The sequence below is a fragment of the Polypterus senegalus genome, chromosome 2 (assembly GCF_016835505.1).
Source record: "Polypterus senegalus isolate Bchr_013 chromosome 2, ASM1683550v1, whole genome shotgun sequence".
In the NCBI taxonomy this organism is placed as follows: Eukaryota; Metazoa; Chordata; class Cladistia; order Polypteriformes; family Polypteridae; genus Polypterus; species Polypterus senegalus.
In genome coordinates, this window is record NC_053155.1 from 187027635 (window position 1) to 187043443 (window position 15809).

Here is a 15809-nt window from a genome sequence, read left to right on the forward strand (position 1 = left end):
CAAGGATATGATAAATAAAGGAAAGGATGCTCAGTCACATTGTGCAGCTCATAAACCACAACCATTTCATCTATGGGGTGGTACAATCATCTTCACTGGCTGCTCACATCCTCCGTAGTCCGAATTCTCACCCTGACAGTTCATGAGTTTCACACCTCATTTCAGTTCTCCTTCCACAGTCTGAAGATGAGCAAGTTCAGTTAGCAGGTGACTTTAAACTGGCTTTGTGTCCTAAGTGCTCATCAGAGTGGTCTGGTGCCTAGATGGGGTCATGCTGTGTCCACAATGCACATTAAGGAAAGAAAATAGTGATACATGGACGGCTTTAATTGCATTTGAACTGTGATAATTAAATCTGCATTTATGTCTCTTTATCACTCAGCAGGTCACTTAATCCCTGAACACTTAACATTTTAAAGTACTTGAGGCTGCACTCAAACTAACAGTGAAGAAATGTGAACATCTAGGCTTAATTCTTATAATGAATAAGGCCCACCTGTGGCGTGAACATCCTAAGCACTTAAAACTGACAACTTCCATCTTAATGTGCCAAATACAAAAATGCACAAATTTGTTGACATTTCATTCATTTCTATTAGTCTAGTGTAGACAGAATAATGGTCATCTAACAGGTTACAGTTAGGCCCATAATTATTCAGACAGTGACACAATTTTCATAATTGTGGCTTTATACACCCCACAATATATTTGAAATGAAGAAATAATTACATGATTTAAGTGTAGCCTTTCAGCATGAATTCAAAAGGGATTAACAGAAATATCGTATGAGCCATTTAGGAATGACAGCCATTTTTATACATCGTCCCCCCCAATTTCTGGGGCTCAGAAGTATTTGGACATTGGACGGACAGGCTGTTCAATAGCCGGGTGGGAGCAGGTCCCTTGTTATTTCATTAACTAGTAAGAAGGTAAAAGTGTGGAATTTGCAATTAAAAAGTTGTCACTGTGAACTCTCAATGCGCGGTCCAAAGAACTGTCCATGCAAGTAAAAACGGCCAATCATTAGGTTGAGAAAACTAAACAAACCCTTTAGAGAGACAGCAGAAACACCAGGAGTGGTCAGATCAACCATTTGGTTGATTCTTAAAATGGAGGAACACACTGGTGAACTCAGCTACACCAGAAGGTCTGAACAACCATGGGAGACAACTGTGCTGGATGAATGCAGAATTCTTTCTTTGCTGAAGATGAACCACCCCTTCATAACATTTAGGCAAACCAAGAACACTCTCTGGGAAGTAGACCTCTCATTGCCAAAGTCTACAATCAAGAGAAAACTTCATGAAAATAGGTTTATCACAAGGTGTTTTCTTTGGGCAAATGAAATTAAGATCAATATGCTCCTGAATGATGGATAGAGAAGAGTATGGAGAAGAGAAGGAATGTTTCATGATCTGTAGCATACCACATCTGTGAAATAAAGTGAAGGCAGTTTTATGTCATGGGCATACTGTCAATGGAAGCGGTTCACTGGTGTTTATCGATGATATGACTACTGACAAAAGTTGTAGGATGATTTCTGCAGTGTACAGGGCTGTACTGTCTGCTCAGATTGAGATAAATACTGCAAAACTGATAGGATGGTGCTTCACAGTAAAGATGGACAATGAGCCAAAACATACTATGACAGTAAACCAAGTACTTTTCAAGGCAAAGAAGTGGAATATTCTTCAATGACCCAGTCAATCAACTGACCTCAGTACAAATGGACATCCATTTTACATGCTGAAGGCAGAAAGTCCAATGAACAAGCAGCACCTGAAGACAGTTGCAGTAAAGGTTTGGCAAAGCATTAGGTGGTGGGAACCCAGCACTTGGAAATGGCCATGGGTTCCAAACTTCAGGCAGTCATTGGTTGTAAAGGATTTTCAAGCAAACACTGAAAACGATCCTTATATTTAGGATTAATGTTAGTTTGTCCAAATACTTTTGAGCCCCAGAAAATGGCTGTCTTTTCTAAACGGCTCATACAATGTTTTTGTTAAATGCCTTAATTTAAAACTGAATGTCTATACTTCAAACACATCTTGATTGCTTTATTTCAAATTTATTCTCGTGGTGCACAGAGCCAGAATTATGAAAATTGCATCACTGCCAAGTGAAAAGTAAGTCTATTTGGAAAAATGTTACCATATTAGACAGCTAAAACTGCTTTTTTTGATAGAATGTGTGTCATCAGCACCTCACAAGAGCAGTTGATTTTGCAACCTCCACCTAAATTGTTTTATTTAGACCTCAACTTTGTGCAAACATTATGAATTTATATTTTTTGTACATACAATGGCAATGTGGGCAAAAATATGATTGCTTTACATATGAAACCAAGAAGGGAACAAAAACTGATAAATTCAACATTAATCAAGAAACTTCCCCTTTATTATTTGCAGAAGAGTGGGGATTGCTTGAAGTATCTCTAAAGAATCACGTAGGCCTCTTGTATAAATCAAGTATCAATCTGGCTACTTTAAACTGTGGGTAATAACTATCAGTTGTAAGAATCTTTTCTAACTCAGGCGTTATACTGGGGTTTGCTCATTTGAGGCCAGCAGTGGCATTCATGCTACCTTCCAACTACACTGAATATTTTATGAACAGTTGCAGTTAATTTTACAAAAATATATGTAATTACGCCATGGCAAGATCACAGGTGAAGGTCAACTGACAGCACTTACTTGTAGTGAAATCCCCAAATCTTTTCTCTGTGTTAAACCAGTATTTTTGATTTTGCCTCCTTCATGTTAGTTTAATGAACTGAATTAAAACAGTAAACATAACAGCAATTTAGACTGAATTTTATCTTGGTAAAGATCAGCTTAGAGTCCATCGGACCCTGGCTCGCTGTCACTCCTTCACAATTTTACCCGAGCTTTGAATTTTCTTAGTCACCTGGTGAGTTTTTAATGCCATATAAACTTATATTTCAAATAAGATCCCTTTACATCAACGAATGCTGAATTTTTGGTAAAATTGCTTAAATGCTTGTATATCAAATGCCCATACGAATGGTACCTGCCAACATGCGTTTCACTGGTGCCGTCGCACTCCTGTGACATTTGGCTTCATTAGCAAAAATTGGCCTGTGACTTTTGTAGAGGGTTAGGGTTTTCATGTGCCTGAGGAAATTCATAATGAATGGTTTAAATTTCATGTATTTAAGAAATCCTCCCATTTTCTAAACTTACTTTTAATGTGCTTTGTAAATAAACTGTACTATTAAAGTTAAGTAAAACTGTGAGACACTTGTGTTCAAATCACACTAAATAATACATTTTAATTAAAAAAAATTTATACTCGGGAGATACAAATCTCTGTGCCTTCTTGCAGTAAAATACATAAAATTATTTAGCATACTATACAGTATCTCACAGAAGTGCATACACCCCTCACATTTTTGTAAATATTTTATTATATCTTTTCATGGGACAACACTGAAGATTACGCCAATGTAATCATACAATGTAAAGTAGTCAGTGTACAGCTTGTATAACAGTGTTAACTGTGTGAAAAAAAGTGAGTAGACCCCTAAGTGAAAAATGTCCAAATTGTGTCCAATTAGCCATTTTTCCTCCCTGGTGTCATGTGACTCATTAGTGTTACAAGGTCTCAGGTGTGAATGGGTAGCAAGTATGTTAAACATGGTGTTATCACTCTCACACTCTCTTATACTGGTCACTGGAAGTTCAACATGGCACCTCATGGCAAAGAACTCTGGAGGATCTAAAAAAAAAAAAAAGAATCGTTGCTCTACATAAAGATGGCCTAGGCTATAATACGTTTGCCAACACCCTGAAACTGAGCTGTAGCACGGTGGCCAAGACCATACAGTGGTTTAACAGGGCAGGTTCCACTCAGAACAGGCCTCGCCACGGTCGACCAAAGAAGTTGAGTGCACGTGCTCAGCGTCATATCCAGAGGTTGTCTTTTGAAAATAGACATATGAGTGCTGCCAGCATTGCTGCAGAGGTTGAAGGGGTGGGGTGGGTTGTCAGCCTGTCAGTGCTCAGACCATACACCACACACTGCATCAAATTGGTCTGCATGGCTGTCGTCCCAGAAGGAAGCCTCTTCTAAAGATGATGCACAAGAAAGCCTGCAAACAGTTTGCTGAAGACAAGCAGACTAAGGACATGGATTATTGGAACCATGTCCTGTGGTCTGATGAGAACAAGATAAACTTATTTGGTTCAGATGGTGTCAAGTGTGTGTGGCTGCAACCAGGTGAGGAGTACAAAGACAAGTGTGTCTTGCCTACAGTCAAGCATGGTGATGGGAGTGTCATGGTTTGGGATTGCACGAGTGCTTTCAGCACTGGGGAGCTACAGTTCATTGAGGGAACCATGAATGCCAACATGTACTGTGACATACTGAAGCAGAGCATGATCCCATCCCTTTGGAAACTGGGCCACAGGGCAGTATTCCAACATAATGATCCCACACACACCTCCAAGACTAACACTGCCTTGCTAAAGAAACTGAGGGTAAATGTGCTGGACTGGCCAAGCATGTCTCCAGACCTAAACCCTACTGAGCATCTGTGGGGCATCCTCAAACGGAAGGTGGAGGAATGCAAGGTCTCTAACATCTACCAGCTCCGTGATGTCATCATGGAGGAGTGGAAAAGGATTCCAGTGGCAACCTGTGAAGGTCTAGTGAACTCCATGCCCAAGAGAGTTAAGGCAGTGCTGGAAAATAATGGTGGTCACACAAAATACTGACACTTTGGGCACAATTTGGACATTTTTCACTTAGGGGTGTACTCACTTTTGTTGCCAGCGGTTCAGGCATTAATGGCGGTGTGCTGAGTTATTTTGAGGGGACAGCAAATTTACACTGTTATACAAGCTGTACACTGACTACTTTACATTTATCAAAGTGTCATATCTTCAGTGTTGTCCCATGAAAACATATAATAAATTATTTACAAAAATGTGAGGGGTGTACTCACTTTTGTGAGATACTGTATATATACATATATATATACACACACACTTTCCCTATTTATGACCTTACAATTCTTGATGTCTTTCAAATGAGATCTACTTATTACAAAATCTATTTGGCTTTCACTTCCTCCACTACTGTAAGTCACAAGCTAATTTACTTTACCAAATGTAATGCTATGACATAATCTACTATCCTCTCCCCTTCCTGATTTCTCTCCCTCTTCCCCAAGTTCTAATAAAGTCACAGTTTGGTAAGAAAAAACTGCCTCCTCAAACACCACATATGCCTTACTTTGTGAAATTTCGATATGGAGATCTGCATAACTGGGTGCTGGGCTCCATTGCTTCCCCCTCTGTTCAATGGATTTCCCTGGAACAGCTGCTTTCTTTCGCTGTCTGCCAGAAGTGGACGGTATTTCTGCATCCTCGTCTGACTCAATTTCAACACAGATCTCAGCCTCAGTGCTCTTCATCGACTTGCTTTTTTCCACACGTTTCTCAGTTTTGGGATTTTTTTTTATTTTATTCACAGGCAACCGGTCATCATAGTTGTTCCACAACCTCTGTGGAAAATAAATCTTTCAGTTAAGATATTCCCATTGTATGTTTCCTTTGCAGTGTTAAATAACCAACAGAAACAACAAAAAAAAAAAAAAAACCTGCAAGATTAACACACTGGCACTATTGCTGTATTCCCCCCCAAAAATACTAATACCTTTGTTGCCTCATGTCACTAATTTAGGAGAGTAAAGGAAAGAAATACACAGTTTTTGGTGCACATACGGCAAAACGTGGCAGCAAAAACAGTAATTCTTTGCATTTATGTGTTGCTATTCTCACTCCTGAAAGCCCTTCATTGAGTGGGGAGCCACTTCAACACCACCTAATGTGCAGCATCCACCAGGATGACATGACGGCAGCCATTTTTGCGCCAGTACACTCACTACACATTAGCCGTTAGGCGGTAAAGTGGTAATAGATGATAGGTGATGGCTGTGGTGGGCAATTTAGTCTGGACATCGGAATACATCCTACTGTATATGAACCACGGAGAGGCATTAGCTCGGTTTTACGTCTCTTCCAAAAGGTTGACACTGGTTTTACAGCAAATCACTGTAAATCAGATTTGGAAAATCACTGTTCCATTAAACCGTGGGGGCAACAACTACAAATGCATTAGCTGCACCAAGTTAGCAAATCATTAGGTAGTTGTCTGAAGGTCCCAGATTCACATAATCATAGCAGATGTGGTCTTGTATTGTCTTAATAAAATGGGAGAGCGGAATCTTTCAGAGACCATCAGAAAACTGAATGCCAGTGCATACGTACCTAGTTGGGGTAAAAGCAACTAAATTTAAAGTATGTATTTAGTTTTACATCATACCATGTAAAGCAACACACGAGAAGCAAGACATTGCACTAAAGCAACATGAGAAGAAAACACAATCACACTGACCTTTGTATGTCAGACAGATAAACCTCATAAATTAATGACCAAGGAAACACTTATTTTTTGTTTTTTACCTTTTGCTTTCTTGCTTCAAATCTCATATATCTTGCCATTGAATTCATTATGGAAATGCAAGCCTTCCAGTCTTTTCCATTTTCACATAAATTATAATTTGGGAATTTTTCAGCAAGCCATTCTGTGATGAAAAACACATTTGGATTAATAAAAAGCAGTAGCTTCACGTTACTGTAATCAGTTTCAAAGTCTTTCCTTTTTAGAAGAAATGCACCACTCGTGCTTATCATCCCGAATAAAGAAATAAAAATATCCTACCAAGTTTGATAAAATCAGTATTATAGACACATACAAATAGTGGGCTTGCCTATAAACATAAAATGGATAAGGTAGCTAGAATTAAAAAACTTAAAACATTTTTATATTACAAAATAACATGCCTTACTTTTGAAGTTTGGTTCTCTGATATGTTATATAAGGGATGTGCTATTGAGATTATGTGAACATACAAACGCAGGCAGCACCTACAAAAATGTAAAAATTGTTCAGATAGACCATTATTAGTCCACTGACTGACACTTATCAATCCAATCAGCTTCAGAAAATGCTAGGGCATACCCCATTGTGCCATTGTAGGAAGTTAACGAGGGGGTACTGGGCCAACAGCAGGTCTGGCTAAAGAAGTCAACCCAGAAGAAGCACAAAACGAAGACAGGTGAGGGGAAAGAAAAAAGTAAGCTAAAGGTAAGAATGGGTAGACTGAGTGTTGGGACATTGACTGGGAAAGGAAGAGAGTTGGCAGAGTTCATGGAAAGGAGGAAAGTGGGAGAGGAGTGTTGTGTGTACAGAAAACTAGATGGAAAGGGAAAAAAGCAAGAGAATTGGGAGGAGGTTTTAAGTTGTTGTACAGTGGAGCAAATGAGCAAGGGAGAAAGTATATATACACTAGTATAAAAAGAACTAAAAGATGGTCTTGTTAGTGTGAGTAGGAGGAATGACAAGGTGAGGAGTGTCAAGCTGGCCTCGGTGTGACTGTAGTTAATGTCATATGCTCCTCAAGTGGGCTGTGAGGAAGAAAAAGGACTTTTTCTGTGCACAAATGGATGAACAGCCTAGAGCGGTACAAGAGGGAGAGAAGGTTATTGTTGTTAGTGACCTAAATGTTAATTTGGGAGAGAGTAAAGAGATGAGAGAGGGTACATGGTGGGGAGGAAGAAGAGAAATCGGGAAGGGGATAGGATAGATTATGCCATAGCATTAGATTTGGCAATAGTTTACACATTTTTGAAAAGAAAGTAAATCATCTTGGGACTTACAGTAGTGGAGGAAGTTAAAGCCAAATAGATTTTGTAATGTATAGAAGATCTCATTTGAAAAAGAAAGAATTGTAAGGTCATAAATGGGGAAAGTATGAGAGTGCAGAGAAGATGGACTAGGAGATCAAAATCAGTAGGAGAATAAAACCATAACAAGCAGCACTAAGGATAAAGTGGTGGCAATTAAAAGAGGAAGGCTTTGAGAACAGGTTTAGGGCAAAGGTTTTAAATAAAGGGCATTCATTTGAGTGTGGAGGAATGGTAGGAGAAAAATAGCAAAGTTCTATTAAGAGTAGGTGAAGAGGGATTGGGTAGGACGACTGGAAGGAGCCCAAATGGAGACAAACAGATATGGTGGTGAAACAGAGAGGTGCAGGATGTGATAAAGGCTAAGAAGGAGACAAAGACGACATGGTACCAATCGGAGAAGGAAGAAGACGGAGAAATGTATAGGCAGACAAGCAAAGAATCAAAAAAGGGGGCAATGGCAAGATCCTAGGCACAAACATTGGTGGAGGTGTATGAAAGATTGGAGACAAAAAGGAGGGAGAGAGAATGATTTTCACAATAGTCAAAGCTATGACCAAGGTTTGGAAGGATTTTAAGTAGTTTATGCCTACATTTTGTCATCTACTACTAGAATATAAAAAAACGTTTCTGTTTTAACAATGTGTTTACACAGATTACTGCAGAAACGGAACAGACATGAAATGCGTGCGTTCCAAATAACGATTTATTATTTCCACTCTAAAACTCCACTCCCAGATACTCAATCAAGGCATAAGCTGTGAGAAGTTCGTGCACGTTCTAAATTGGTGGGGGGATGGAATAGCCGGCTGCTCCTAGCTTCTCTTTATCAGCACATTTAGAGGACAAAGGACGCGGGTGGAGAGGTGTGAAGGGATTTAAGAAGCGATTTAAGGTGGGACGGAAATACGAGTTTTTTCGTAGGCTCTGGTAATTCTAGTGTTAAAAGCAGTGTTCAGTTAACAGACAAGATCCCAGTTAAAGTAGGTTTGAACCAGGGATCTTTTTTTAAGTCCTTACCTCTTTGATCTAATTATGGATGTGTTGAGCCATGGAATAAAAGATCAATCCCCCTGGAACAGGCTTTTTGCTGATGACACTGGGTTGTGTAGCACCAGTAAAGCAGAAGTGGAGAGAAAGTTGGAAGAATGGAGAATGACTTTGGAATATAGAGGATTGAAGATGAAAAATGAAGAAAACAATATATGAGGTTTAATGATGATCGGAATTCAAAACTTAGCAGGGAGAGCTATTGAAATGAGTTGATAAATAAATATTTAAATATTTAGGATCAGTGGTTGCCCAAGATGGAAAATTTAGATGCAGAGATAACTTGTGTGGTCAAAGAATTAAGGCCAAGGTTAAAGTTAAGGCTATTAAGACAGTGTGTAAGATAAGTAATGATGTATGAAGCAGAGACATGGGCAGTAATGGGAGCACAGGAGAACAATTTAGATGTGGCAAATGGTGTGCAGTTACCAAAAAAGGACAGAATATGAGGCAATTTAACCAGAGGTACAACAAAACTGTGAGAGATAGCTAAGAAATTACAAGATAGTAAGATGAAGTGGTCTGGACATGTGATGAGGAGAGACAATGAATATGTGAGCAAAAGAGTGATGGGACTGGATGTACAGTGGTAGAGAAAGAGGCCAAAGTATGTGCTGACCAGCTCTCACACATTTCAACAAGTATGTTCAATCACTCCCCAAGATAAGCCTTCATTCCATCCTGTCTGAAGTCAGCCTGCTACCTACCATCAAGAAATTAACCACCGACAGTCTCGATGACTATTGCCCAATAGCACTTGAATCACTTCTTGACGTGAGATTTAAGAGGTTGATTGCACAATACATCAAAGCCCGTCTCCCTTCCACATTTGACATACGCCAGTTCGCTTACACAGCAAAGGAGTCCACTGAGAATGCCATAGCCATATCTCTCTACACTGCACTGATCCATTTCGAACCCTGAGGAAACTACAGTATGTGAGGATGCTTTTTACGGACTATACAGTGCATCCAGAAAGTATTCACAACGCATCACTTTTTCCACATTTTGTTATGTTACAGCCTTATTCCAAAATGGATTAAATTCATTTTTTCCCTCAATTCTACACACAACACCCCATAATGACAACGTGAAAAAAGTTTACTTGAGGTTTTTGCAATTTTATTAAAAATAAAAAAAACTGAGAAATCACATGTACATAAGTATTCACAGCCTTTGCTCAATACTTTGTCGATGCACCTTTCACCCATTCCTCTTTGCAGCACCTCTCAAGCTCCATCAGGTTGGATGGGAAGCATCGGTGCACAGCCATTTTAAGATCTCTCCAGAGATGTTCAATCGGATTCAAGTCTGGGCTCTGGCTGGGCCACTCAAGGACATTCACAGAGTTGTCCTGAAGCCACTCCTTTGATATCTTGTCTGTGTGCTTAGGGTCGTTGTCCTGCTGAAAGATGAACCGTCGCCCCAGTCTGAGGTCAAGAGCGCTCTGGAGCAGGTTTTCATTAAGGATGTCTCTGTACATTACTGCAGTCATTTTTCCCTTTATCCCGACTAATCTTCCAGTTCCTGCTGCTGAAAAACCATCCCCACAGCATGATGCTGCCACCACCATGCTTCACTGTAGGGATGGTATTGGTCTGGTGATGAGCGGTGCCTGGTTTCCTCCAAACGTGACACCTGGCATTCACACCAAAAAGAGTTCAATCTTTGTCTCATCAGACCAGAGAATTTTGTTTCTCATGGTCCGAGAGTCCTTCAGGTGCCTTTTGGCAAACTCCAGGCGGGCTGCCATGTGCCTTTTACTAAGGAGTGGTTTCCATCTGGCTACTCTACCATACAGGCCTGATTGGTGGATTGCTGCAGAGATGGTTGTCCTTCTGGAAGGTTCTCCTCTCTTCACAGAGGACCTCTGACAGAGTGATCATCGGGTTCTTGGTCACCTCCCTGACTAAGGCCCTTCTGTCCCGATCGCTTAGTTTATGGCCGGTGTGGTCCCGGCCGGGGCCCATGGGAGGGGCGAGAGGAGGGCTTGTGCCTCCTCCAGACCACGAGGGGGCGTCCGTCCTGGTTATGTTGGGGGCCTCGGGTAGAGGGCTTGGAAGCCCAGCCCTGTAGGGACCCGTGGCCACCGCCAGGCGGCACCCCAGTGCCTTATCATCCCTGGGAGCCTGGCACTTCCGCCACACCAGGAAGTGCCGGGGGGAAGATGACAGGGGACACCCGGACGGCTTCCGGGTGCGCAGCCGGCACTTCTGCCACACAGGGGTGTGGCCAAGACTAATTGCCGGGAAGCAGCTGGAGTCCATCCGGGTTCCTATAAGAGGGGCCGCCTCCCTCCAGTCATTGGTGGATGTCGGGAGGAAGCAAGACAGAGCTGGAGAGAGGACTGGAGGCGGCCAGGAAAGAAAGGCACAGAGACTGTGAGCCCTGGACTTTGGGGAATCGGTGCAAGAGGCACTGGGGTTTTGAGAGCACGGCAATTGTAAATAGTTGTACAATAAACGGTGTGTTGGGTGAAATTATGATGTCCGTCTGTCTGTGTCCGGGCCAGCGTTCACACCGGGCAGGTCTAGGAAGAGTCCTGGTGGTTTCGAACTTCTTCCACTTACAGATGATGGAGGCTACTATGCTCATTGGGACCTTCAAAGCAGCAGAAATTTTTCTGTAACCTTCCCCAGATTTGTGCCTCGAGACAATCCTGTCTCGGAGGTCTACAGACAATTCCTTTGGCTTCATGTTTGGTTTGTTGTCTGACATGAACTGTCAACTGTGGGACCTTATATAGACAGATGTGTGCCTTTCCAAATCATGTCCAATCAACTGAATTTACCACAGGTAGACTCCAATTAAGCTGCAGAAACAGCTCAAGGATGATCGGGGAAACAGGATGCACCTGAGCTCAATTTTGAGCTTCATGGCAAAGGCTGTGAATACTTATGTACATGTGATTTCTCAATTTTTTTTATTTTTAATAAATTTGCAAAAATCTCAAGTAAACGTTTTTCGCATTGTCATTATGGGGTGTTGTGGGTAGAATTCTGAGGAAAAAAATGAATTTAATCTATTTTGGAATAAGGCTGTAACATAAAATGTGGAAAAAGCGATACGCTGTGAATACTTCCCGGATGCACTGTAACTTAGCTTTTAATACAATTATGCTGAACATCTAGTCAGCAAACTGTCTAACTTGGGCTTTCCCCAACTCTTCTTCACCTGGATAAAGTACTTTCTTGTCAATCACCCTCAGACAGTGAAACTTGGCCCCCACTTTTTATCATCTTGCTCACTCAGCACTGGTTCTCCACAAGGGTGCATGCCGAGTCCATTGCCGTTTTCCCTCTACACTTATGACTGCAGTCCAGCCGATGACACTTCGGCGGTTGGACTGATCTCGGAGGGGAACGAGTCTGTTTACAGAGAGCAGATCTTGAAATTGTCAGCTTAGAATTCAGCAAATAACTTGATGCTGAACACCATGAAAACAAACGAAACCATCTTTGACTTCAAGAAAAACAGTGCAGACCTAGTTCCTTCTCGATATCAACGGTGTGGAGAGGGTCCCAGCTTTCATATTCTTGGGTACCTTTATCTCTTTTGACTTGTCCTGGATTACAAACACCAAAGTGGTCATTAAAAAAAAAACATTAAAAAAAGTTGATTGAAGTATGTAGGATAATGGTTATAGTTGGAGAAATTTGGAATCATTTAAGAAATTTAATTTAATTGAATTAAATTATTTTATGGGCACCCAGATATTTTATTTTTAATCACATATGATCAACAAAATCTAATAATAATAATTAACTTGCCTGCATTGGTCTTGAACATTCGCCCGTTTGAGTCCAAGACGCTAATCACCTGACCAACACGGCTAATTCATATTATGTGCATGTTGGCTAAAAGCACTATATATACAGTCATATGAAAAAGTTTGGGAACCCCTCTCAGCCTGCATAATAATTTACTCTGCTTTCAACAAAAAAAGATAACAGTGGTATGTCTTTCATTTCTTAGGGACATACGAGTACTGGGGTGTTTTCTGAACAAAGATTTTTAGTGAAGCAGTATTTAGTTGTATGAAATGAAATCAAATGTGAAAAACTGGCTGTGCAAAAATTTGGCTACCCTTGTAATTTTGCTGATTTGAATGCATGTAACTGCTCAATACCGATTACTTGCAACACCAAATTGGTTGGATTAGCTTGTTAAGCCTTGAACTTCATAGACAGGTGTGTCCAATCATGAGAAAAGGTATGCAAGGTGGTCAATTGCAAGTTGTGCTTCCCTTTGACTCTCCTCTGAAGAGTGACGGCATGAGATTCTCAAAGCAACTCTCAAAAGATCTGAAAACAAAGATTGTTCAGTATCATGGTTTAGAGGAAGGCTACAAAAAGCTATCTCAGAGGTTCAAACTGTCAGTTTCAACTGTAAGGAATGTAATCAGGAAACGGAAGGCCCAGGCACAGTTGCTGTTAAACCCAGGTCTGGCATGCCAAGAAAAATATAGGAGCGGCATATACGCAGGATTGTGAGAATGGTTACAGACAACCCACAGATCACCTCCAAAGACCTGCAAGAACATCTTGCTGCAGACGGTGTATCTGTATATCGTTCTACAATTAAACGCAATTTGCACAAAAAACTTCTGTATGGCAGGGTGATAAGAAAGAAGCCCTTTCTGCATTTATGCCACAAACAGAATCACTTGTTGTATGCAAATGCTCATTTAGACAAACCAGATTCATTCTGGAACAAAGTGCTTTGGACTGATGAGACAAAAATTGAGTTATTTGGTCATAACAAAACACGCTTTGAATAGCAGAAAAAGAACACCGCATTCCAAGAAAAACACCTGCTACCTACTGTCAGATTTGGTTGACATCATGCTGTGGAGCTGTGTGGCTAGTTCAGGGACTGGGGCCCTTGTTAGAGTCGAGGGTCAGATGAATTCAACCCAGTATCAACAAATTCCTCAGTTCAAGCATCAGTCACAAAGTTGAAGTTATGCAAGAGTTGGATTTTTCAACAAGAATGACCAAAAACACAGTTTGAAATCTACAAAGGCATTCATGCGGATGGAGAAGTACAATGTTCTGGAATGGCCGTCACAGTCCCCTGAATTGAACATAATCGAAAAATCTATGGGATGATTTGAAGCAGGCTGTCCATACTCGGCAGCCATCAAATTTAACTAAACTGGGGAGATTTTGTATGGAAGAATGGTCAAAAATACCTCCATCCAGAATCCAGACACTCAAAGGCTATAAGGAGGTGTCTAGAGGCTGTTATATTTGCAAAAGAAGGCTCAACAAGGTATTGATGTAATATCTATGTTGGGGTGCCCAAATTTCTGCACCTAATTTTGTTATGATGCATATTGCATATTTTCTGTTAATCCAATAAACTTAATGTCACTGCTGAAATACTACTGTTTCCATAAGGCATGTCATATATTAAAAAGGAAGTTCAGCCAATGATAAACAAAAATCTAAAGAATCAAGAGGGGTTCCCAAACTTTTTCATATGACTGTGTATTTGCCAAAAGTATAAGGAAATGAGAAATTTAAATTTGATGTAATTAACATCCAGATCCCAGGTCGAAACTGATGAAACATTGCATGCAAAGGAAGGAAACCCATAAAAGTGGGTAAAAAATTGATTGCAAAATTTGACCCTGACAAACAGAGTAAGTTGAATAAAATTGTGTAATAAAAATAATAATAAAAAGGAATAAAAAGGATAATCTGGATCAAAAGCCGCCGGTGAACTTTTTACCGCTATAGAAAGTGTGCTGACATACTGTATTGCAGTGTGGTACAGAAGCTGCACTGCAGGAGAATGGAAGGAGCTTCAGCATGTCATCAATGCAGCTCAGAAGATTGTTGGCTGCTCTATGCCCTCCCTTCAAGACTAGTATACTTCCCACTGGCAGGCAAAAAACACATCCTGGTTTTCACCTGTCTGATCTGTTGCCCTTTGGTAGGTACTACAGGTCCATCAAACGAAGGACAGACAGACACTGGGACAGTTTCTTCCCCAGAGATATAACTATACTGAATATCAATATGCACTGAACATCTCTTTCTGCCTCCATCTCAGTCCCCCTCTCTTTTCTCTCACCTTCCCCCCACACCAACCCCCCTTTGACCCTCCTTTTATTTTGGAAATGCAACAATCCTTTGTGTAATAATCACAATCTTGTGCAATATTACTTTATTTGTTCCATGTGCAATATTTTCAATATGCAGTACAGTAATCCCTCCTCGATCGCGGGGGTTGCATTCCAGAACCCCCCGCGATAGGTGAAAATCCGTGAAGTAGAAACCATATGTTTGTATGGTTATTTTTATATATTTTAAGCCCTTATAAACTCTCCCACACTGTTAATATTATTAGAGCCCTCTAGACATGAAATAACACCCTTTAGTCAAAAGTTTAAACTGTGCTCCATGACAAGACAGAGATGACAGTTCTTTCTCACAATTAAAAGAATGCAAATATATCTTCTCTTCAATGGAGTGTCTGCATCAGGAGCAGAGAATTTCAGAGAGAGAGAGAGAGAGAGAGAGATCGCAAAGAAAAGCAAACAATCAAAAAATCAATACGTGTGCTTTTAAGTTTGCCAAAGCACCGCAATAAAGCGGCATTTTTAGAGGAGTGTCAGTATCTTCTAAGCAAACAGCCTCTGTGCAAACAGCCCCTCTACTCACATCTCCTCCGTCAGGCGTAGAGAACGTCAGAGAGAGAGAGAGCGCGCACGAGATTAAAGGAAACAATCAAAAAATCAATAAGTGTGCTTTTGTGCTTTTAAGTATGCGGAACCACCTTGATAAAGCAGCATTTCTTAGAGGAGCGTCCGTATCCACTAGGCAAACAGATTCTGTGCAAACAGCACCTCTGCTCACACCCCCTCCATCAGGCGCAGAGAATGTCAGAGAGGGTGAGATAGAGGCAGAGACAAGCAAACAATCAAGCACCGCGCAGGAAGCATATCTTATAGCATTGAGGAGTTTTAGTTAATATGTA

General features: G+C 40.8%; 1 protein-coding gene across 6 annotated transcripts in view; it reads right to left on the bottom strand.

The window, feature by feature from the left end:
• LOC120523597 overlaps window positions 1-15809 on the bottom strand; it is a 61480-nt gene that overhangs the window by 6529 nt on the left and 39142 nt on the right. For all 6 annotated transcript variants that reach the window (XM_039745038.1, XM_039745039.1, XM_039745040.1 and 3 more), the window contains 2 exons: window positions 6489-6610; window positions 5257-5527 (listed from right to left, as the gene is read on the bottom strand). In XM_039745038.1, the coding sequence (XP_039600972.1) occupies window positions 5257-5527; window positions 6489-6610 (393 nt within the window). The remainder of the gene's footprint in view (window positions 1-5256; window positions 5528-6488; window positions 6611-15809) is intronic.